Raw genomic sequence first — 26,209 nt, forward strand, 5'->3', positions numbered from 1 at the left:
AATTTTGGTGGAGAGCTAGAGTTTACCATAACAAATAAAGTTTTAAAAGTCCCCATCGATCCCATGTGTGCAACAAAAGTTATTCGGGGTCACAGGTCAACATTAAAGATTTTTTGGATTTTTCTCGAAAACGGTAAGTTTTATCAAAAAAAACATCAAACCAAAGTTGTAGATCTTAACATTCTCTACAAAAATAGTTCTTACAATTTTTTTCCTAAGGGTTACCATTCCTGAGATATCGCGATTTTAAAAGTTACTTTATACATTATATGCACATATAAGCCATGTATATACATAATGTGGCACTTAAGACAAGTATAAATGCCTATTTGTGTCTCTTTTATATAATATATTATACTATTCTGAAAATATTTCTTCAAAAGATAATCAGTCACAAACTGAATTTGCTCTATCCACGTGGCATTGAAAAACATTTGGCTATACCATTGTTTAAAAAAGAACAGATTGTCCATTGTAAACAATGGCTACACTATTGTCCGTAGGTCTTGGTCATTATCTGTTTCTTTTAGTGCTAAAGGTTCAGTTCAAGTGAATATAAGTACTTATTACAAGCGTCTACCATTTAGCAGACATTACGGGCTTACAGTGATAGTGGTATTTGACGGCTACAGTGACTTGACAAAGAATATTAAAGCTGCAGAACAACGTCGTCGAACTACAAAAACATCATCGGGTTCCGAGATTATATTATTTGATGAAAATATAACAGTTCCAGCGAATCAACAACAATTTTTCGCCAACATTAATAATGAATCTCGTTTCATTTCCGTGTTAACTGACAAATTAACAGCTGCGAATATTGAAGTGAAACAAGCTAAAAATGACGCAGATGTCCTTATAATTGAGACAGCAATCGAAAAATTTAAGGCAACAAACACAACAATTGTAGTTGGTGAAGATGTTGATTTGTTAGTACTGCTTACTGCAAGGACTCCAGTAGATAAAGTTATTTATTTTCTGAAACCTGGAAGGGCTCAACAGCGAACAGAGATATATTCTTCGAAAAGTTTATCGGCTTATCCCAAATGCCAAAAGTACATTTTATTTTTACATGCGATAACCGGCTGCGACACTACGTCAGCAAAATACAGAAGGGGCAAAACGTCAGTACTTAAATTATTCGAAAAAAAAAAGATTTGACTGACTGCTGTAAAGTTTTTACAGAACTTGATTCCACACCGCAAACAATAATTACGGAAGGAATTCGCTTTCTTCTTGCGGTTTATGGAGCTCAAAAAAAATTAGTTGTCTTGATAAATACCGATAATTAACTTTTGTAAAAAATACGCGAAACAAGTACAACTATCATGTCTTCCTCCAACATCAGCATCTGCTTTTCAACATTTGTATCGAGTATATTATCAAGTTCAAACGTGGCTAGGCAATGAACTGAATCCAGAAGACTGGGGTTGGAAATTAATAGATAATACTCTGGAACCGATTAAAACCTACTCCCACCTGCTCCAGAAAAACTCCTTAACACTATTTTTTGCAATTGCAAAATAATATTGTAGTGCCAAATGTGGATGTAAAAAGTAGGGTTGCTGTATTCTCTAGCTTGTACCAACTGCCAAGGTCAGTCTTGCTCAAATGTCCAGTTTAGTACAACAGAGGAAGACTCCTGTGATTTTAATGAAGAGACCAATGACTCACATTAGAACAATTTTTGAACATTAAGAGGAAGAGGAAGAAGATGAAATCGAAGAAGACTTGACTGTTGAAGTAGACTTTCAAGAATATGAATCTGATTAAAATATCTAAAGAAATCAAAACAATAGTTAACCTAATAATCAATAGCAATATCAATAATCAATATCAATAATAAGGTAATATCAGAACTTGACCGGTATTGTTTCCTTAAATTATCCTAAAATTGTTAAAACAGTTAGTGGAGTAGGCCTGCAGGGGAAACCACGGTAAAAAACGCGCCGAGTACACTACCTCACAGGGGTGGTGTGGAAACGTGTGCATATCATGTATAATGTGACTCTTAGAATCGCGGTATCTCAGGAATGGTAACTCTTAAAAAATAATAATAACGACTATTTTTGTAGATAATTTTAAGATCTACAACTTTGGTTTAAGGTTCTTTTTTGATAAAACTTACCGTTTTCGAAAAAAATCCAAAAAATCTAAAATTTTGACCTTTGACCCCGAATAACTTTTGTTGCACACATGGGATCGGTGGGGACTTTTAAAACTTTATTTGTTATGGTATACCCTAGCTCTCCACAAAAATTTGGCTCTCCGGCAATTTTTGTTATTTCAAATGTCTTTATAGACCGGGTTATTTCTTGGTTATTGCTAAAGTTTCTGCACCATACCTAAGTACTGACAACACGCATTGATCAAATACTTTTCTTTTGAGACACATAGGCTTATGTGACTTATGTGTCTGACTAGGGCTTACAATACCGAACTAAAATCTCAATACCGGTATTTGATATTTAAAATTTGAAATATGGAGATATTAAAACCGGTTTTCTAATGTCTAGTCTAGTTTCTAAAAAATACTTAAGTTTGTTAACTGCCCAGACTTTGAAAATGCTCTTTCGGAAGGTACTGATGTGGCTGGTATTGACAAATGATATTTTATAGCCAAATAATAAAGCGCAGGGAAAGTGGATTTGTATTTTTTCCAAAATTCCATCGGGTTAATTTTTCTTGCAAAATGTGGCATTTCGAAAGAAAATGTGGCATTGGGTAGTAGACGTAAAACATAAACAATCGCTTTATATTGCCGACACTGCCACTTCTCGATGGTGCCATACTCGGCTCGGTATGTGTAATAAAAAATAGGCCTGATATAGATTTTAATACAACGAAATTGTTTGTTTATCTTCAAAAAAAATTCTTGTAATTAAATAATATTATAATAAATGATGGTTTTGCTTGTTTTCGATTCAGAGGGTTGCACACCCGCTAGACAGGCTGTTTCTACCATTTCAGGCGTCATCAGTAGCTTTTGTAAGCGTGCACACCTCTGAATCGAAAAATAGCTCCACCATCATTTTAAAGGGAATCTGAAAAATAATTCAAATTTCCCATTAGACGCGATACAGCGACATCTCATAACAAATTGAAGAGTCTCAGATGCAGAATCCACCAATTTAATAAAATTAGAATGGTAAATAGTCATTTAAACCTGAGACTTTTCGCGTTGAAAGTTCTTACTGGTACATCCTTTTTCTGCAACTTTTTCAATTAATAATACAGCAGACGACGAATATAGAAAACGAAAGAGAAACGATCACATTCCGCCTTCATTCGTCTAGGAAAAAGACAGCAGAGGAACTTTCAGTACTCAAACCGAGTAAAGGAAATAAAATAATAAATGATGGTTTTGCTTGTTTTCGATTCAGAGGGTTGAATTATTTTTCAGATTCCCTTTAAAATGATGGTGGAGCTATTTTTCGATTCAGAGGTGTGCACGCTTACAAAAGCTACTGATGACGCCTGAAATGGTAGAAACAGCCTGTCTAGCGGGTGTGCAACCCTCTGAATCGAAAACAAGCAAAACCATCATTTATTATTTTATTTCCTTTACTCGGTTTTAGTACTGAAAGTTACTCTGCTGTCTTTTTCCTAGACGAATGAAGGCGGAATGTGATCGTTTCCCTTTCGTTTTCTATATTCGTCGTCTGCTGTCTTATTAATTGAAAAAGTCGCAGAAAAAGGATGTACCAGTAAGAACTTTCAACGCGAAAAGTCTCATGTTTAAATGACTATTTACCATTTTAATTTTATTAAATTGGTGGATTCTGCATCTGAGACTCTTCAATTTGTTAAATAATATTATTTTAAATTAGATTTATATTGTGCATGAATTCAATTCTTATCAACTAATGTAATACCAAAATACCGGTACTTTTACATAAATACCGGTTTTTAATACCGGACAAAAATCGTCCGGGATTCCGGTATTCGGGATCCAGGAATCCCGGTATTGTAAGCCCTATGTCTGACATAGCTCAGCTTGCCAAATGCCACCCAAATGAGTTCTATGTGGCGGCATAGTTTGCACGTTTGATTATCTCTTCCTATGTGTATCCCATGCCCTAAGTACTTATAAGAGGTGGTTTCTTCAATATGCATGCCATTTATTGAAATATTTTCGCTTAAGACAAGATTCGTCACAAATCATGGCAAATCTTCAGTACATATTATCAAATTATAAATTGGAGTGGTAGATGATTGTCTCAATTAGAATGTCACTTGCATAATAGAATAATTGAAACCTTTTGCTAGAGCTTGAGTGGCAGTAGTAGACATGAGTTACATAAGATGAAACGTACATTGACATAATAAGTCAAGGGGAGGACTCAGTTCCGAATTAAGCGATAAGGGACAAGACGGTTCTGGGGCTCTATTGCATCTAAAATGAAATGTGTAAGTTGAATGGTATCTAAAAGACCAAGCATAAAGATGTAAAGGTAGGCCACCCAGCAGATGGAGATAAAAAAATTGCTGAAAACCTGGATAACAAGAACACCAGATAGAGAAGGGTGGCAAAAAGTTAGGGAGGCCTACATTCAGCAGTGGACAATTTAGTAATTTTTAAGAGATACAATAACCCCGTTGATTTTGTATCTTTGGTGGTTTTAATAATATTCCTTTAGTCTCAACAATTTTTACCCACAGCTTAGGTGATGGGTATTCTTTTGTATATTTAATAGATTAATACTACTGCTACTATCGGTTTACAGGGTTCTCCGATGCCTTCCGACTCCTAACCGTCATTCTTCTCTGTTTAGCCATAGACCTGGAGGGATTTCTCTTTCCTCTAGTCTTTTTCAATTTCCTCCCTCCAGCTTCTTCTCGGCATTCCTATTTTCCTTCGCCCTTGTGGTGTTCACGCCAAATTCTGTTTAGGGATCCTATCATCTGGCATTCTCTATACATGGCTGTACCTTATGAGTTGTTTTGTTTTTATTTATGTCATCAATTATTATTGTATGTATGACTCCCATCATTTCTCGTATTCTCTCATTTAGTATCCGATCTCTTCTTGATTTGCCTGCGGCTCTTCTCCAGAAGTCCAATTCTGTTACTAGTAACATTTTCTCTGTTCTTTGTTTCAGTAGCCAAACTTCACTGCCATATGTAATTATACTTTTAAAATATGGTATTGTACATATATATGAGCTGTTTGTTCGCTTTAAATATTGTTTGGTCCCACAGAATGCCGTTCGTCATGGATATGGCCTTTCTACCCTGAATGATTCTGTCTTTTATAGCAGCATCGTATGTTCCATCTTGATTTATCTTCATACCCAGGTTTTTTTTACTTGTACAATATAATAGATTAATGCTTTATTTAAACTTGTTAGGTCTGGGAACTATGTATGATATCGTCGAACCTCCAGTTACCTACGGTTTAAGTAACACTTATGGAAGTTTCGAACATTATGGACCATATGGTGTGTTTAGAAGACCTAAAGATCCAGATCAACCCTATTATCCCCCAGCCCAAAAATTTAAGACAGAAAATGAAAGCAAAATGTCACTGAATACTTGCAGTTGTAAACAGGCAAAATGTAGTCATTCAAAACTCTTAGGGAGAGAGGGATGTTCAAAAACATGTAAACATAACTATCCATTTCCTAAAAAAGGTATTTACCAACCAGATAATTTTTGAATATTTTTAGTTTCAATAAGATTTTTTTAGGGGCGCAAAATCTTGCTTCAATGCTACTAGAATGCATTATTTTTTTCGAATCTTGAGAAAATTAATAAATATTTTTGAAAAATTTAACAGCAAAATGAAAGATTACATTATTACCGAAGGCCGAAAGTCCCTTAGAATTAACAGAAAGTTCCTTTTGAATGAAATATTTGAAATTAAATATCACACTAAATTTTCCCGTTTTTTTCACCCTTGTAATTAAAATAAACATTATAGAAGATTCAGGGACTTTCGGCCCTCGGTAATAATATAGGCTTTGATTTTGCGTTAAAATTTTTCAAAACTGCTTATTAGTTTTCTCAGGATTCGAAAAAAATGAAAGAATTAAAAAAAGCACAGGATCCGAAATTTTGCGCCTACCCCTTAATGTAGTAATAATACTATAAGTCGCTATAGGTAGGTATCAATACTTAATACTTATCTTTACCTAATGTTTCAGATCCATCAAGAACTCTTCGCCTGAGAGGGGGTGGTATGCCCACGATCGAACAGAATCATTCGATTCTGCTGAGGACTAATGAAAATCTTATAAAAGAATCCAGTGCATTATTGAATTCTTTCAGAAATAATAAAATACGAGGAAGAGTGTGTCAAGAGCCGGCAACATCTAGATGTATAACACCAAAATCTGCAATTATCGAATGCAAGTCTATTATGGATCAGTTTGACCAAGTCGTAAATGCGTATAAAAAGGCATTGGGTAATTCATGCTTTTATTTTCTCTCATTTTAACCTCATATTTATTTACCAATTAAAGGTGTATAAGCTAAAATCTTTAAGAAGATTTTGTACCAAATCATACCAAACAGTACTATTTTTTTTATAAATAATAAATAAATTCCTGTTTGAAGTTTATAAATAGTATTTTCACTCTAAGTATTCAATTGCTTTATCCATTATTTGTTTCATTAACTGTATACCATTTATTGTTTATCTTCCTTGTATGAATCCACATTAGTATTGTCCCGTTGTGTTTTTTGTGGTCTTTGTCAATCATCTTCGTATTATTGATGTCATTATTTTATACGTCGTAAACGAGATTAACGAGGAGACAACTAAGATGATGGCATCAACACCCAATAATAGAGTCAAAAACATGGGTCACCGATTCACCTTTTAAGTGGTGGACAAATTCACATATTTAGGCTCCCTAATCACCAAGGAGAACGTCATGACAGAAGAAATCAAGCGAAGGATAATCTTAGCAAACAAATGTTATTTTGGACTGAGTAGATATATGAGAAGCAGAAACTTAAGCCAAAAAACAAAAATAGCCATATACAAAACCCTTATACAACCAATGTTGACATATGGATCGGAGACATGAACCATCTCCAAGCCAGATAAAAACCTTCTGCTTATATTTAAATGAAGGATCCTGAGAGGAATATTCGGTGGCATATGTGAAAATGGGGTTTGGAGGTGTATAGGACTACGAGGTATACCACAGATATAAACATATATTTGTTGGTAAAGACGTAGTATCTCTTATACGAATAGGAAGACTAAGATGGGCAGGACATCTAACAAGATCACAGCAGATCAACCCTCCTAGAAGAATCCTTATGTCATATCCTGTGGGAAGTAGAAATAGGGGTAGGCCAAAACTCAGATGGAAGGATGGTGTAGATGACGATGGGAGAAAAATAGGCACAGCAAACTGGCAACGGTTGGCAATGGATGGCGTAATAGACTTGGAAAGGTCGAGCCTCTTTCATAGGTTTGTAGCACCATTGATGATGATGATTTTTACAAATTTGTTGATCTCCCAGTCCACTGACATGTCCCCTTTTTTCAATACGCTTCATCTGTTTCTTTTTCGTCCACAGTTTCCTTTTCCTCGTTCATCTCTTCTCTAGTATATTCCTCGGCCAAGAGTTCTCTGTAGTAATCTGCTCCTACTTGCTTATATTTATTGTCCTTTATTATAACTTTTCTCTCTTTATTTTTATTCCGTTTGTTCTACCCTTATATTTTTGGTTTGTTCTTTAAGATTTTCATAAAAACTTTGTTGAAATGTGTAACTTTTATATAGAAGTTTATCTTTAAATAAAATACTGAAACAGTATCAAAATTTAAGCAATTTTTTATTAATGTAAATTTAACTTAGGTCCTTGTGGTGAAGTGACATGCCCCTATGCGACCAATGTGATAGAAGAGCAGTGCAGAGATTACTGTAAAGGACTAAAACAACCGGAAGAGCCACCAAAAGGAAAGAGCTGTGAAAGTATTCCATGCAAGCAAGATTTTTGCCCTTATCGCGAAATAAAATACCCCTTTGGATGTGGCACCTCTAACTGTGCTTATGCGAAGTACAAAACAGGTTGGTAATGGCAAGTATAAAAAGCGGGTTTAAAAAATATATAAATAAATAGATCTAAAGTGTTTCTATACTTCAGATTCCTCGTTATTTAAAAATAGATGTCGGTATTGCATCCATTATAGCAAATAATTTCGTATTTTTTTGTTTACTATAGTCTAGCCACTGAAAAGAAGGAATAATCAGGTGAACTGCACACACTCTTAAACTTTCCTCTTCCATGTCACCACGTAGATCGTTCAACAAAAGCGAATTTTAAGCACTGCCTAACAAAATTTACTAGCGAAAGTGCAAAACACAAATAATCACGGTTACTCTGGGCTGATTAGCAAAATTCATGGAAAAGTTATTTACCAGCAATTTTATTGCTGGAATCGAATGATAAAATCCTATATATTAATAATATAGGTATGCAAAGTCCGCAGATAGTGTGCTACTTTTTTTTATAAACAAAATGGCGCCGACAAATCGTATTTTTTTTCAATTATTTCTCTATAACTCCGAAGATTTCAACTTTACAACAAAAACACTCAAATAAAAATTCACCACAATTAAATTCTGCATAGAGATATTTTTTTCATGATTTGCTCCGACGAAAATTTTCCTCGGAAAATGCGGGTTTTCCTAACAAAAACTCTAATTTTCAAATAAAGTTTTAGGTAAGTAATTATTAATCAATAATTAAATAACTTAGTGACACCGAAGCTTTCTTGGTATAGATTGTAATTCCAGAAGCCGGTGAAAATTAAACGAATATTTTAGCAACAATTCAATTGTTAATTAACAATTTACGATCGCAATAATAACCAAAATAATCATGATACATTGATCAAACTTATAAAGATTATAAAGATGAGATGCTTATTTAATATTTTATCGACAAAATATAAATTTTTCTTTTTTTGCATAATCTTTAAATTTTGAAAAAAAAATAGTTATAATACACTGGTCTAATTAGTAAAGTACAAAGAAAGGTTATTTACCAGCTACTGGAATCGAATGATAAGATCCTATATATTATTAATATAGGTATGCAAAGTTCGCAGATAGTGTGCTACTTTTTTTATAAACAAATGGCGCCGACAAATCGTATTTTTTTCAATTATTGCTCTATAACTCCGAAGATTTTAACTTTACACCAAAAACACTCAAATAAAAATTCACCCCAATTTAATTCTACATAGAAGCATGTTTTTTCCGATTTGCTCCGATGAAAATTTTTCTCGGAAAATGTGGGTTTTCCCAACAAAATCTCGAATTTTCAAATAAATTTTTTGGGCCAATAATTATTTATCAATAATTATATAGCTTGGTGAAATAAAAGCTTTCTTAGTATAGATTATAAATTCAGAAGCCGGTGAAAATGAAACGAATATTTTAGCAACAATTAAATTGTTAATTAACAATTTACAGTCACAATAACAACCAAAATAATCATGAGACATTGATCAAACTTAGAAAGATTATAAAGGTGTGATGCCTATTTAATATTTTATCGACAAAATATAAATTTTTCATTTTTTGCATAATCTTTAAATGTTTAAAAAATTGTTATAAAAAAATTAACATTTCTCAGAAATTGTTTATTTTATTCTAATTTTATAAAATACTTAAAATGCGTATTTCATAGGTCTTGAAAATGAATGCTTTAAAAAATTTTTCCAACCATTTGCAAAAAAGTTATGAAACAGCAAAGTAAATGTACGATTGCTCCGTTGTTTATAATTTGTTTTAATTGTTTCAAAGCTTAAAAGTGAGTCTATGGTACAATCTAATTACTCACAGAGAATGTCAAAAATTAGTGCAATAGTTATATTTTAATCAAAGATTAAAAATACTTTTTTTTGTAATTTTTAGCGCAAAAGTAGGCCTGATACAGAGTCGGAGCTAAAATGTTCACTCGAAGCGACTGACACGCAGCATACATTATAAAAGTGTACGTCTCGCGCGGCCGGTCGTCGCTCCGAGTGAAAATTTTAGCTACAGTGCTGTATTATTCTACTTTCGCGCGTGTAAATAAAAAAAAATATATTTATGATCTTTAATTAAAATATAACCATTAAACTGATAATCGATATTTTTTTGTAAATAATTAGCTTGTACTTTAAACTCACTTCTACGCTTTGAAAGAATTAAAAAAAATTATAAAAACTTTCTGAGAAACGTTAATTTGTTTATAACTATTTTTTTAAACATTTAAAGATTATGCAAAAAAATAAAAAATTTATATTTTGTCGACAAAATGTTAAATAGGCATCTCATCTTTATAAGATTTCAAAGTTTGATCAGTGTATCATAATTATTTTGGTTATTATTGCGACCGTAATTTATTAATTAATAATTGAATTGTTGCTAAAATATTCGTTTAATTTTCATCATCTTCTGGAACTATAATCTTAACCAAGAAGGATTTTAAGTCACCAAATTATTTAAATATTGGTAGATAATTACTTATCTAAAACTTTATTTGAAAATTAAAGATTTTGTTGGGAAAACCCGCATTTTCCGAGGAAAATTTTCATCGCAGCAGATCGGCAAAAACACGTCTCTATGCAGAGTTTAATCACGGTAAATTTTTGTTTGAGTGTTTTTGTTGTAAAATTAAAATCTTCGGAGTTATAGAGCAATAATTGAAAAAAACACAATTTTCGGGCGCCATTTTGTTTATTAAAAAAGTAGCACACTGTCTGAGAACTTTGCATACCTATATTATTAATATATAGGATCTTATAATTCGATTCCAGCAATAAAATTGCTGGTAAATAACTTTTCCCAAAAATGGCCTATTCTCCGATAATCAGCCCAGACTAGGTGTAAATAGTTCTTAGAAGGTCTGGTTTCGAACGACCGGTCAATGTTTGCATTGAATGATCATGCGATCTTGGATTTCGCTTCCGATCATGAAATCGGATGTATATATTTGTTCTCGCATTGCTCAGGCGCGTCGAATAATATACCGTTTATACTATTTAATCGACTTCAAAACAGTACTTCCGGTTTGCAACTTTAAAACCGGAAGCCTCATGTCAAATTTCTCACCTAAATACCATTTGTGTTTACAAAGTTTACGGGACAGACAGACATGGATAATCAAATATTTTCACATTTTTTCAAAACGGGTGAAAAAAATAAAGAAGGGATTTGCATACCATAAACAAACAATGATATAAACAACAAAACAAACAAATACATAAATGTAACACTCTATATAAGTACAAATATATGTAAATTAGTCATTTAAAAAGCAATTTTGTCTGTGTTTCCTTGAATAGATATATTTTGTTTTCACGCATTTTGGAAAAATGTATAAACCTTTAATTATTCATGTCTGTCTGTCCCAGAGACTTTTGTAAACACAATTCCTTCACATTAGATCAGATAGAATTAGAATTGAGGTGTCGAATGAAAGCTTATATCCCAAGGGTGGTATTAAAGGTGAGAAACTTAACCTCGGACTTCCAGTTCCAGAGTTGCAACTGGAGGTACTCTTTTAAGGTTGCCGAAATAGTAAAAGCAATCTATTAGATACTCGATGCGCCTTAGTAAGACAAGAAAAAATATATACATACTATCGGTTTGCCACATTATAGTCGCAGAAATAGTAAATATATATCAATACTCCCGGTCACGTTGGATGAAAACCTAGGACTTAAGAAGTCCAATTGCTTGTCTTGAAATTGTTTTAAAAACTTATTGGATGTTAAAGACTTTGATAAATAAATTCGTTAGTTTTTACACTATTTTGTCTTGTTTCCCAACATTTTATATTATAAAAATACAAAACCTTTTACCGGTAAATTTAATTCTTTTTAGGATTGCGGGAAGAGGACGCAGCTCTAGAACTAATGTTTCTTCCACCAGCTCTAGGAACCAAATGTGGACATCCCAAATGCGATTATCCCGGGGACGTCTTACCACCCATTCATTGGGATTGCCCAGATCCGTTACCAACCGATACTTGCAAAAATCCAAATTGTCCTTTACAGCCTCCTGAGCTACAAAAATTAAAATGCCCGGTTCCCGAACTACAAAAATTAAAATGTCCCGTTCCTAATCCAGAGAAACGCGGTCCCTGTGGAAGCATATCTTGTCCGTATGCTCTACCAGAACCATGTGACAACCCCAACTGCCCTTTTAACGAAACTCCTTGTCCATATTTGGGAGGAAAGCAAGCAGGTAGACATATTATTTCGTCGGCCAAATATGAAAAATGCTTAAGTCCAAGATACCTAATTTTACAGAAGAGGCAAAAACTAACTGTGCATAATTCTACATGTATACAACTAAATATAGTGTGAAAATTGCACCCTAAAAAGTCCCTAAACAATTGAAATCCACCTTTTTAGTAATCAATTTTGTTGTGAAATTAACCTGTACTATGTAGGTACTCACCCATTTCCAATCAAAGTAATTTTTATTGTATAAACAGAAAAGCACCGATCCGTTTGAACGGTTTGGCCACTAACAAGAGATGACTTGTGGAGCTTGTGCAGATTTCATATGGTTTTTAACATTAATGGATTTAGGCAGATTACATTTTCACAATTTTAGCAAAATTTAGTAAACTATATTAGAAGAAAGTTTTAGGTCCCTTTTACTTTTCAATGTCGGGACATCAAAAATTTAAAATTAGATATTTTTGGATGTAAGCATTTTTCATACTAGGCCGACGATTTGACATTTATCAAAGCGTGTAGAGTTGTAGATCGTTGACTTTCATCGCTCTCAGGGTAATGACCTAATTACTACCTATTAACCCACACCACGTGTGGGAGTCATAATATGTTGCCCTATGGCCATATCCTTATTGATTATATCCATTGTTTGGATTTAATAATGTATTTATTTATGCAAGACATTTATTCTTTTCCTAAAAGGTTTTAACCCTTGTATTTTTGGGCGGCTTAGCATGTTCTTGTAACACTGATGATGCTCTTTTTACACAGCGAGTGATATTTGTGGCCCCTTAATGGGTTTTTTTTTTTTTAAATAAATATACCTTTTAAAAAGAAAAAAACTCTTCATTAAATTTACTTATAGGTAGATGTTTACAAGATCCATCGTTATTTGGATTTATACGTGTTTGTCTGGAATAGGGAACTTGCATACAATTTTAAATTTGAAAAAAAAATGGTATAAATCACAACAGAACATAATTTAGAACCTGTATCAAAGATTAAAAAGTTTTGTTTGTCTTTCGTTTGGCCCCTAAAGACGACTAAAAATTCAACTTATACCAGCCACCCCAAAACGCGTCGTGACGTCACAGGGTTTGAATGTTTACATTCTACACCAATTGTATATATAATTTTAAATTAGACATTATAAACGTCAGTAAAAAATACAGTTATGTGACGTTAAAAGTGTTTTTGATCGTTTGAACTATTCATAGAAAATTTGTACTTTTACAAAATGGTTTTATTTTCAATAGTAAACCTTCTTTCCTTTCCTTCAAAAACTGTATCAAACTCCAATCTCAACAAACTGGTATATATTATTAAGACAACACACGATAAATGTCATTAGAATATAAATATTTTTCCTTTATTCCCCGACGACGAGCTGGCCAAATACCCAAGTAGGCGGAGGCCAATAAACTAAAGAAGAAGAATAAGAATATACGTAAATATAAGCATAAACAGAACCACATAGTTAAACTCTGTGACGTCACGGGTCGTTTGAACTATTTTAAGATAAGGAAGACTTTAAATTTGTACTTTTAAGTTATTATGAGTTTTTCAAGCGTGAAATTTTGGAAATCTCATTTTTATTCAAAACTGAATATTATTATGTAATAAAAAATGTGCAAGTTCCCTATTGTTTGTTCCTGACATTTTATCTAGAACTGCTTCTTCTCCTTCTCCTTATCTTCTTCTCCTTCTTCCTCTTTTTGTGAAACTCTGTCGATTTTTCAGCGTGACTCCAGTAAGTTGTCTTTCCATTATTTTCGTGGTCTTTCCACTTATCGTCTTCTTATTGAGGAACCATATCTCGCCGTCTTCACTAATTTGTTTGATATTATTTGGCTCATATGATCATTCCATTCTACTGTTCTATTTTATTTCTTTCCTGATATGTTTATTTCTTCATATTCTTTCACTCAGGATACCTGCGGCTCTGTTTGCTCTATTTAAAGTATGTTAACTGTAAGGAGTTAGTATTGCTTCGTGTGCATAGCAGATTATTTTATAGATTTTGTAGATTATTATTTATACTTTTTTATTATTTATTTTTATTATTTAAATCTCGAAATTTTTTAGCTTATATTAAAAAAGACAGGTATAAAAGATTAATATATTTGACATAATATTATACATATCATCATCATCATGGCATCCACACTCGTAGCGGAGTGATTGCCGCCCTCTTTGGGCTCTTCCGATTCGTTTGTCGCGGTGAATCAATCCGCATTAACATTTTGGTTTTAAAATTGGTTGTGTGACTTGGCATCTTCTACAATTTTTCTCCATGCGTTCCTGTTTTTTCTTATGGTTACCTATTCTCTGACTCCCATCTTCTTAAGGTCCTCGACTATCTGGTTCTCCCATCTAGTTTTGGGTCTTCCTCGTGGTCTGCCTGATACAGGTCTCCATTGGAAATTTTCTTGATGATGGCTTCTGGATTTCTTCTTTCTATATGTCCCGTTCATCTGAGTCTCTGTGCCTTGATAAATCTGACGATGTCTGCTCCTTTCAGAAGTCCTCTTACTTCGTGGTTCGTGAGTTTTCTAAATTCACTATTACCTAAGTTTAGTGGGCCTGCTATCCTCCGAATTATTTTCCTCTCTAGGATCCTCAATATTTCTTCCTCTTTCTGGGTCAGACACATTACTTCAGCACCATATGTGTGATTACTGGTCTAATTGCTGCTTTGTAAATTTTCAATTTACAACAATTCTAATTTTAGTATTCTGAGTAAGCTTCTTATCTTTGAGGAAGTTATTGTATTTCCAGTAGGCTCTGTTTCCTGCCTGGATTCTTTCACTGATTACGATGCTTCTATCATTAGTTACATTAACTGAGACTCCAAGATATTTAATCCTAATAATATATACATATACCTATCCATTTTCTGTCCAGTTTTTATTTGATTATTTTTTTTGTGTTTGCAGGTGATCAAGGCAATGAAGGAATATGCAATAACCCAGAATGTCCACCTAGGAAACAAAAATTGGGTAATAATAAAAATTCTATAATTCTACAATATTATTTTACATTTTCATTTCTTGTTCTTTCTGCTTCTCTATTGTGGACGACAAAATAACCCATGGAGTCGCTTGCATCACATATTGAATCTTTTTTGCTTTTTGACTATTTTCTACATCATCATTTTACAATATTTTTTAACTTTTTTCTCTTTATTCAGAAAATTTCTGCGGATATCCCAATTGTCCCTTCAAATCAGAAACTACCGACAGCGTCAAAAACAGTACGTGCAGTAATCCACAATGTCCTTTTGCATTAAAAGATGTAGAGAAAGGTAGCATATGCGGTAATCCTGATTGCCCTCAGGCAAAAAAGAAAACAACATGCCAAAATCCTCTTTGTCCTTTTAATACAGAAATAAATAAGAAAAGCAATGTATGTACTGACGAGGAGAGCATATGCGACAATCAGGATTGTCCTCATGCAAAAAAGAAAGATAACATATGTGAAAATCCACTTTGTCCTTTTAATAGACCAGTGTGTAAAAAGAGTAGCAGTTATACTGATCCAGAATGCCCATTTGTATTAAGTATGGAAGAAAATAACACATGTGACAATCCTCATTGTCCTTTTGCAAAAAAGAAAGGTAATATATGCCAAAGTCCCCTCTGCCCCTTTAACGAAGAAGTCAGCAAGGAAAACAGTATTTGTGGTAATCCCCGCTGTCCATTTGCGTCGAAAGATACCAAAAAGAAGAGTACATGCAATAACCCTACGTGCCCTTTCGCTACAGAGGAATGTAATGTATGTAAAAATTCTGATTGCCCCTTTAACACACAAACAGTCAAGAATGGCAGTGTATGTGATAGTCCCGATTGTCCATTTGCAATAAAAGATACAGAAAACGACAGCATATGCGATAATCCTGAGTGTCCTTATGCACCAAAAGAAGTTAATACATGTCAAAGACCTCCCTGTCCATTTACTAGACCGACGAGTAAGAACAGTTCATGCGATAATCCATTTTGTCCGTTTGCTGACGATTCTGACAGTGGTTCTAGCTGCGACAATATTGACTGTCCATTTGCTAAAAATAAAAGTATGGCTTCTATTTGCAGTAATCGCAGTTGCCCCGGAAATAAAAGTATGTGGTTTAAATTTTTATGTATTAAAATAGTATTATTTTTTTTAAGAAAGACAGTTAAGGTTTAATTTCAATACATAGTACCACCATTCGCTTACACGCATTTCATCTTTTGGAATCATGAGATAGAACTGGCTTTCTGGATCGAAACAAAATATTTCTGTCATATTACTAAATTATTTAAAATCAAAAGACGCTAAGGCGAAATATCTATTAAATACAAACGAAATTCGAAGATCCGAAGTTTTCTTACATCATCAACCCGTACGCGTCCACTACTGGACATGGGTTTAGCCCAGCTCTTTCCATCTATCTCTGTTTTGTGCGGCTTGCATCCAGTTGCTGACAATACGCTTCAGATCGTCAGCCCATCTGGTTGGTGGGCGTCCTCTGCTCCATAGTGCTTCTTCTCGTGGCCTCCACTCTGTTTTATCTATCGGCTGTCTGACAATCTGGCGATGTGTCCTCTGGTCAATGATTTTCCTTTTCAGGCATATGGGTAAGTCCGATTTAAATACATAGTTTAGTTTACCAAACGCTGCCCAGGCTAATCCTATGCGACGTGGGAGCTCGCACGGCTGGTTATCCCGTTCCATCCGAATTTCATGTCCCAAGTACTTTACAGTGGCGGCTTGTCCTATGAGGCAGGTGAGGCAGTGCCTCACCAGTTATAAGTATATCAATCGACTATTTACTTTATTACGTTATTTTATAATCAGTTTTTTAAATATAATTTAGCTTTTTGAAATTTCCTAAATAACTTTATTTTTATGAAAAAAATTAAAATCGGTACGGCCCTGACTCTTTATCTTTGTATCCGTCTTCCACGTGCCAGTATTATATGCATCTACGTCGGAAAAATGAAAGAATACCCATGAACGAACATATAAAACAGGCTGTATTTCCTGTTACCGTGTCACACAAAAAATTGGCCAGCGCAAGTACATGTAATAATTATTGTTACATGTACTTGCACTGGACAATTTTCTTTGTGATACAGTGACAGGAAAATACAGCGTGTTTTATATGTTCGTTCATGGGTATTCTTTCATTTTTCAGACTATATGCATCATGCATCTCATTCCAACTTTCTCAAATCATTACAGTTGAAGCTACCCTCACACCATCCTTGTCTAGCATACTACCGTTTCTTAAAATGGGACAACGACAACAGTAAAAGCAGCAAAATTTTAAAAATGTGCCACCGACTCTGGGAACAAAATTCATCTATCCTTGAGGCCGGCCTCAAACACGTGTTTTTTTAGTTACGAAGTTCATTGACCTTGCTTCCCTTATTTACTTAAGGTTCAGCGGAATGGAATAGGAATAGCCGAACGGAATAGGAATAGCGGAATAGGAATAACCGACTCCAAGCACAAGTCGATTGCAGATCATGGCTTTCTATGCATACGAGGTATATGTATACGAATGGATTATGATATTTTAGAAGTTTATGGATATGTATTTAAAACATTGTTCATTTTAAATCATTGTTTATTATCACCTAATATATTGTTCTGAAGCTATTTCTTTGTGGCATTTATGTAATTTATTATTCTAAATGGGAAATAAGCCACAATTTAACTTAAAACATGATATTATTAACGTTTTCACTTCCACATCGGACGTTTACATACAAAAAAGTGTTTTAAAAATGTTGTATTTTGTGTTTGTGTTTTTTTTTCTGTAAAATTTATAACTAATAAATTATTTTTCTTTATTTATTTGTTACATTTACATACAAAAGTAGTTTTTAAGTGTTTCAAAGATGTTGTATGTTGTGGTTGTGTTTTTTTTTTAAATTTTTTTGAACGAGTTATTAAAATTAGAGTGAGCAAAAGATTTAAGCGAATAATATTGCAACATGATTCCCACAGCCTTAGTTCCTTCCCCATATCTTCCACGATTTTTGAAAAAACTCACACTCTTTTGTTAGGTATGTAAAATTTGAAGTTTTCGATATGGAATTGGAATTAAAAATAACTCTATGCACTGAGGTTAAAAGCATTTGAGAACTAATCGCCAGCAAATATTTCTTGAGAATTTTTTGTCCGAAATTTTTTGTGGGGATATTTTGTCTAAAAAATTTGTGGAGATTATTTGTCCGGGATTTTTTGTGGGGATTATTTGTGGGGATTATTTGTCCGGGGATTATTTGTCCGGGGATTTTTGTGGGGATTTTTTGTCCGAGGATTATTTGTCCGAGGATTATTTGTCCGAGGATTATTTGTCTGGGGATTTCTTGTCCAGGGATAATTTGTGGGTATTTTTGCTCCGGGATTATTTGTCTTAACTTCGTTCTAGTGTTATGACGTTACAAAATCGACCTTCTGGCCATTAAAGAGAAGCTAACCATAATAATAAAATTCCTCAGGTGTAGTGTGCCTCACCACCTTCTACTATCACGAGCCCCCCTGGTACTTATAAGATGCAGTATGTTCAATATCGATTCCATCAACAACAATATTAAAATTTAGCAACAGATTAGTCATTATTTGCATCTTGTTGATGTTAATCTTTAGTCCGACCTCCAAGGAAGCGTGATATAATTTGTTCAACATTATTATTGCATCGTCCATACGATCGGCTATAAGGCCGATGTCATCTGCAAATCTCAAATGACTAAGCTTCTCTCCATTTATGTTGATACCATATTCGTTGAGACCTGCCTTCTTAAAAGTGTGTTCTAAAAGGGCTGTGAACAGCTTTGGTGAGATGGTGTCTCCTTGCCGAATACCTCGTTGTATACAGAATTTATTTGTTTGTTGTTTAGATAGTCTTACGGTAACCGTTGCCTTTTGGTAGATATATTTGATCATGTTAGTTTGGCGATGGTCTATTCGGCATTCTGTCTGAATTTTTTAAAGAATTCTTTCAATCTGAAGATTTCTTACATTTGAAATCAATTCAGGTAACAGCCGAAGTCTGTTTATTTCGTTTGTTTTTAATAGATGTCGCTGCAGCATCTCTTAAAATAATATGCAAATATAGAAAGATTTTGTTTCGACCCAGGGAGCCTACCACATCTCGCTCTGATGATTCCAAAAGGATGAAATGTGTATAAGCGGATGGTGGTACCTACTCTGTATTGAAATTAAATATTAATTCTCTTTCGTGTTATCTGCTTATTTACAGCTATTTCTGATAATGTTTGTAAGAATCCTGAATGTCCTTTTGCTAAACAAGAAAGAGGTGGTGGAGATAATATTTGTGGAAATCCCAATTGTCCTTATAATAAGAAAAACTTGAGCTCGTATTGTTCGGATCCTAAATGCCCCAGAGGGGATATTCAAGGTACAGAAGCAAATGTTGTAGCCCCATCTCAAACCGCAGTGAAGGTAAAGGGTACATTTTTAATAAATACATATTTATATCGTATTAAAATATAAAACTTGTGAGATGTCTTAGCCCAAACGGGGATTTTTGCAGTTAGTCGAGCGCGTCAGATTATCATATGGGGAGAAACCTTGTACCCTGTAATGTACCTCGACCATATATTGGATCTTAACACAGGGGAATTAGTTAAAGGGGGCCCGAAAAAAATCTATCCTTAGAAAAACTCAAAATCGTCAGATTAAGAGATAAGGTAAGTTAAGTACATGCAAAAGAGTGTATATTTCAAACATCTGACAATTTGACCGGGGCGTAAGGAAATGGGGGAAGCACAAATTTTTACAAAAAAGCGAATATTTCTCGAAATAAACGACAGATCGAAAAACTAAAAAATACCTGTTCAATATTTTTCAAAAATCTATCGAATGATGTCAGAATTTAAAAAATTAAAAATTTTAAACACGAATTCCGCGATATTTCGCGAAATGAAAATCATATCAAAAAACTGCAAAAACAACTTATTCAATATTTTTGAAAAATCTATCGAAGTCAAAAAACACGACCACCACGAAGGTGGGGTGGGGGTTACTTTAAAATCTTAAATGGGAACATCAAATTTTTATTACAGATTTGGATTCTTTACGTAAAAATAAGCAACTTTTACTCGAGGCATTTTTTCGATTTATGGATATATGGCGCTATAATCGGAAAAAACGATTGTTGGAAATGGAAAATTAAATTGAAAGTCCCCACTAAAATGGAAAACTAAACTTATTTTTTTTTGGTTTTAGAACATACTCTTCAGAACCCAATAGGTCTCCAAAGCGCTCGAGTAACTGCAAATTTAGCATACTTTCCTCCCCTACTATTATGGCTGGTTGCACCAACAGATCTTAAGCTTAAGACGTAGGTACTTTAAGCTCAGCTTACGAAGCACCATTGAGTGCACCATTGAGTTTTAGATGAGTTTTCAGACTGCCACCATGGATTGCCACGCCCACATAACAGTGATGTTCGCATCATGTTCTAAGCATATCCTACAAACATTCGTCGAAGTATATCCTTTTTAGTATATGCGTAGTACAAGCATAGCATGTACCATAAAAAACATTCTAAATTTCATGTTCTTTGCATGTGCTTCAAAGAATATTCTTGCACCGAATACTGAGCACATTCGTGTACGTAGTATCTCGGAATGTTCGTAAAAGTTTATTCTTATAATATACCTTAATCGAATATTCTTAGTATATGCGTAAGTATATGCAAAAGTATATGCTTAGCACATACTTGTATATGCTTTTAAAATATCTTAAAAAGAATATACTGCATGTACCTATAGGAAGAAGAATAATGTTAGCCTATAGATTATCAACTTCGCGTTTAGAATAATTAATAAAGTTTAGGTATTTTGGTAGGTACTACTGAACTATCTAATTCATTTTTTTAAAACCGTTTTAATTGTATGGTAAAAAAGTTTAAAACTTAATTCTATTGAAGAAAAATGAGAAATTCTCGTTTCGTTTTCAATTGAAATGAATATACCATTTTGATTTGAGTTTATACCATGAGTAATTTTACCTATAATTTTCGGGAATCCGGAAACGGCCATTCATTGTCATTCTGACTTTATTCTGACCCTTGCATTGTATATTTTATACCTGCACAAGGGAAGGGGGTAGGTAACAAGGGCAAAATATGAAAATAGTTTCCAGTACAGTTAGGCATTTATGTCTACGAGTCTACGCTGTTAGGACGAAGCGAAGACGAAGTATTTCTGGCTACAAGGACTAAAACATTTTTAAGAACATAAAAATCAGCTTGAAAATAATAAATTCATATTGATACTTCAATATTTCCTAAATATCTAGTAAGTAAAAGTATGTATAATGTATATAGATACCTATAAATTTTAGTCATTTACATATATATTATATATTGGATTGGCTATTATATAATATATAAGCAGAATTTTTATTTTGATGTGCACATAATAACTAAATATATTTATTACTTATATTTTATATATTATACCTACTTACCCATATAATATTTATTACACATAGGTACCTATATAACTAACTAAAGTTTATATATTTTATACCTACTTTTTACGTAATATTGTAGAATGTAATAACTACATTCTCATATGCAATTAGAATATGTAAATATAATATATTAGTAGAACCTAGGATGAGATTGGATGATGTTGAAAACATACTTCTGAGAAATATAGCACATCCTTGGAATATTCTTCCCATATACTAAAAATATGTGCGATAGTACATTCTAAGTATATAAATAGAAGGTATATAGCACTTCCTTGGAATATTCTTCCCATATACTAAAAATATATGCCATAGTACATTCTAAGTATATAACTACAAGGTATATAGCACTTCCTTGGAATATTCTTTCCATATACTAAAAATATGTGCGGTAGTACATTCTAAGTATATAAATAGAAGGTTTATACCACCTCCTTAGAACCTCGTAAAAAGTATGTTCTTGGTATATACTGAAAAGAAGTGCGGTAGTACATTCTAAGTATATACATAGAACGTTTAAGTACTGTAATGCAGTATATACTCAGTATCTGCTCTGCACATTCGCAATGGTAATTACGCATATTCTCAGTATATACTTTTTCTGAAAAGTATGTTCTATGAATCTACTAAGAACATGAAATTGTTATATGGGCGTGGCTTGCATTGATAAGAATCGAAATTATGTGAGACTTAAAGCGGCCCTATCTATAAGCTGTGCTGGTCTAAGCTGAAGCTTAAGATTTGTTGGTGTCACCAGGCATTTTAGAGTTGGTAAAAACTATTATTAATATTTTCGCCATTTATTTGTATACTGTGTTTTTATTCATTACAATATGTAGGTATTCATTTTCAAAAGTCTCTGGTATTTTGAAAGTATTTATAGTGGTTTGTTTAAATTTTTAATTTGTTGAATAATTGACATAGTCTCCAAAACAGGCTGGTCAATCAGGTACTAAAGTGAAATCAGAAAGCGGGACCAAGAAAAAGACCAAGAAAAGGGGAAGATTTGTATATTCAGTTGGAGATAAATATCCGGGTGTCTTAATTGGTCATCGAGAGTGTGTCATACCGAGGCGCAATGTACCGTCATATATGGGATGGCTTTGGAACAAACATACACCAATACTCCAAATGAAGGTTTGTTGGATTATTTTTTATTTGTATTTATTCCATGTATACAATTTTGTTTAATGTCTTCATATAATTTGTTTGAGTAAAGCATAGCATCATTCTTTTTATAGCTAACCATTAAGAAATATAACAAGATTATAATAAATATAACATTTGAATATAGATAAGATTGTTGCAACGAGTGAAAATTGTGGTCTGTCATTCATCAAAGAAAACAAATGTTGAATGGATTGCATATGCTAGTTCATTTTGAATGAAGTAAAAGACAAACGTACTCGCCATCATTTATTTTTAACACCCGACAACCGGTTTCGCTCTCTGTAAGATGAAGAGCATCTTCAGGTCAACGGTTAGAAGTAACTAAATGATTTCGCTACAAGGGGCTTTTTCTTTAGTCTTAAATAACATAATTTATTGCTCAAGTTATGCTAATGCGGGTATGATGGGATAGACGGAAATTGTTGTATATGTTAACAAGCATATGGAAAAGTTCTTGAGGGTAGAGAGTATTTTTTTTGTGAAATAGATTAAAAGTGGATGTCATATATTTAATTTTAATATGTAACGGTTTTAAAGTTTTATCTATATTTATTAAAAGATTTCTATTTGTTTATGTGTTGGTGAGTGTAAGGCCGACAACGTTTGGATTAAAAGAAGTTAATATATAAGATTCGCGTTAAGTCTGGTTATGCAATTGTAACCCAATTCAATGTTCCTTGCTCCTTGTGATGTTCCAATGTCAGGAGCAGTGGTGGTACAAAGGAAGAAACAGTTGGAAAGGTCAGAATTGTAACTAAATGATTGTATTAGCAGTTATATGATCATTTAGTTAATCACATTGTAGCAGAATAATTTAGTTACTTGTAACCGTTGACCTGAAGATTCTCTGCCTCTGCATATTATAGAGAGAGAGAAAGAGAGAGTGAAACCGGTCGTCGGGAGTTAATAATAAATGGTTGCGAGTACGTCTGTATTTCACTTCATTTAAAGAAAACAAAATCCATGGTCATATCAAAGAAAAATATTCGAAATATCAATATACACGTAAATAATAAGACGATAGAAAGAGTTCAGAATTATAACTATTTACGGACAAACATTAATGAAACAAACGATTATAAAAACAAAATCAAAGTTAGACTAGAAAAGGCTAGAAGTGCATTCGATAATATCAAACAAATATAATATAGTAGAAACCTCCATCTAAATCTTAGAAAATGAGTACTAAAGTGTTATGTATTTTCTGTTATTTTGTATGGCGAGGCGACATGGGCTCTTAATAAACAATGTCTCAATAGATTGGAAGCATTTGAAATGAGGACATATCGAAGAATGCTGAGAATCTCCTGGATAGACAGAATAACCAATGAAGAAGTCCTAAGAAGAATAGAAAACAGCACGAAGATACCATCAAAATAAGAAAACTACAATATTTGGGTCATATAACACGTGGTGACAGATATGAACTCCTAAAATTAATATCTAATGCAGGGAAAGATTCAAGGAAGGCGCAGCATAGGTAGAAGAAAAATGTTCTGGTTGAGAAAACTCAAAGAATGGTTTGGATGCAGCTCAAATGAACTCCTTCGTGCTGTAGCATCAAAGATTAGAATAGCAGTGCTCATTGCTAACCTTCGTCTCGGAGATGGCACGTAAAGAAGAATATATTCGAAACATAACATATTGGTTGAATATGTATTTAGGTCTAACATAATTTCCTGCTGTTTTCCTAGATAATATACGTTTGTAGATAAGGACACACCATTAAACTTGATAAAAATAATAAACTTAAAGATAAAACCCATAACTAAATTAAAATTCATGGTGACGTTTCAATTATTACTTTAATCATCGTCAGAATAATAAGTTTCTTGAGCGGATGCTTTAAAATAATTTTAAAGGAACAAACAATAATTAATGAAAACGTAAAAAATGACATTGACAATGATTGGGTTAAGTCAATAATTTCAAACACGCCATGTCTTGTTGCGTGTTTAAGGGTGGCTTCAAAAGAAATATGGATAATGCCTCCTTGATGCTGAGTTCCGTTGGAGAACTTGCGTGACCAATGATTGAGAAGTCCTTACGACTAATAGGGTGGTCAGAATCAGTCATATGTTGGAATACCGCTGAATTTGGAACTGTTCTTGATCGTCTTCCTAAGTGAGGAGTGACACCTAAGTGTTTGCAACATCTGACATTAAAGTGACGTCGAGTCTTCCCGACGTACGTAGCTGCACAGCTACTACATTTGAATTGGTACAGTAGGAAAAATGAAAGAATATCCATGAACGAACATATAAAACACGCTGTATTTTCCTGTCACCGTGTCACACAAAAAATTGGCCAGCGCAAGTACATGTAATAATTATTGCTACATGTACTTGCACTAGACAATTTTCTTTGTGACACGGTGATAGGAAAATACAGCGTGTTTTATATGTTCGTTCATGGGTATTCTTTCATTTTTCCGACTGTATATAATGTTAGATGCGAGATCACTAGGAATCGTGTCTTTCACATGGAAACGAGATCCTATCCTTTCCAAAGTCGTGAAAGCAAATCTTAATTCTATAGAAGGAAATGCTTTTTTAATTGTTCTACGGATGTTGCGTCGGATTTGTAAGCTGTGGTAACCAGTATATGGAAGTTTGATATAGATCTTTTCTTCGATTTTTTCTACTTTGCTGTTTCGTTGGAATTTGTTATTGAAAAAACATCTCATGTATCTTTCTAAGAAGTTCAACGAAAAACCATTTTTACTTATAGTCGAGGAAATGAAGCTGAAAAAATGGCAAAACCTCGCAATTTTTTCGTCCAGCATCGACTTGTACAAAAATATGGGATTAGGCTCATTACACACTCTAGTTCATTTTCTATATTGAGCTGTTGTACGATTTTGGTTTTTTAAGGGTGAAAACTACCCCTAATTGTAAAAAATTATAAAATAACATTTTAAACTTTAATATTGTCAATATTTGGTTCTTATTAGTTACATTATGATTGTTTTATGGTTTAAGATATACTATCATAATATTTTAACCCTTAAAACCACCCTTGTTGGAGCTATATATAAAAAAATTACTTATCCTAAAAGAATAATTTCGGCTTGCATCGATTTACATAAAAATTTGGGATTAGGATCATCTCACCCTGTACTTCATATTCTATATCATGCTTAAAGGCGTTGATTATTGTTAGGGGTGTAAACTACCCCTTATTGTCAAAAATTAAATAAAACATTGTAAACTTTAATATGGGTAAAATTTGGTTTTGATTGGTTAAATAATGATTGTTTTATACTTTAGGATATAATATCATAATATTTCAACCCTTGAAAACCTCCCTTAATAACATTACAGTTTTTATAAGTAGATATTTTAA

The 26,209-nt window shown here is 33.3% G+C and overlaps 2 protein-coding genes across 4 annotated transcripts in view; one reads left to right on the plus strand and one right to left on the minus strand.

The window, feature by feature from the left end:
* LOC126887453 (uncharacterized) overlaps nucleotides 1–26,209 on the minus strand; it is a 64,096-nt gene that overhangs the window by 22,421 nt on the left and 15,466 nt on the right. The gene's annotated exons all lie outside the window — the stretch shown is intronic.
* Nucleotides 1–26,209, plus strand: part of LOC126887442 (uncharacterized) — a 56,479-nt gene that overhangs the window by 20,548 nt on the left and 9,722 nt on the right. For 2 of the 3 annotated variants that reach the window (XM_050654977.1, XM_050654979.1), the window contains 8 exons: nucleotides 5,352–5,633; nucleotides 6,147–6,407; nucleotides 7,818–8,030; nucleotides 11,841–12,203; nucleotides 15,139–15,201; nucleotides 15,393–16,316; nucleotides 19,452–19,654; nucleotides 22,619–22,831. In XM_050654977.1, coding sequence (XP_050510934.1) covers nucleotides 5,352–5,633; nucleotides 6,147–6,407; nucleotides 7,818–8,030; nucleotides 11,841–12,203; nucleotides 15,139–15,201; nucleotides 15,393–16,316; nucleotides 19,452–19,654; nucleotides 22,619–22,831 — 2,522 coding nt within the window. The remainder of the gene's footprint in view (nucleotides 1–5,351; nucleotides 5,634–6,146; nucleotides 6,408–7,817; nucleotides 8,031–11,840; nucleotides 12,204–15,138; nucleotides 15,202–15,392; nucleotides 16,317–19,451; nucleotides 19,655–22,618; nucleotides 22,832–26,209) is intronic. The other variant, XM_050654978.1, reaches the window with a different exon arrangement.

This window comes from Diabrotica virgifera, chromosome 6 (genome assembly GCF_917563875.1).
Source record: "Diabrotica virgifera virgifera chromosome 6, PGI_DIABVI_V3a".
In the NCBI taxonomy this organism is placed as follows: Eukaryota; Metazoa; Arthropoda; class Insecta; order Coleoptera; family Chrysomelidae; genus Diabrotica; species Diabrotica virgifera.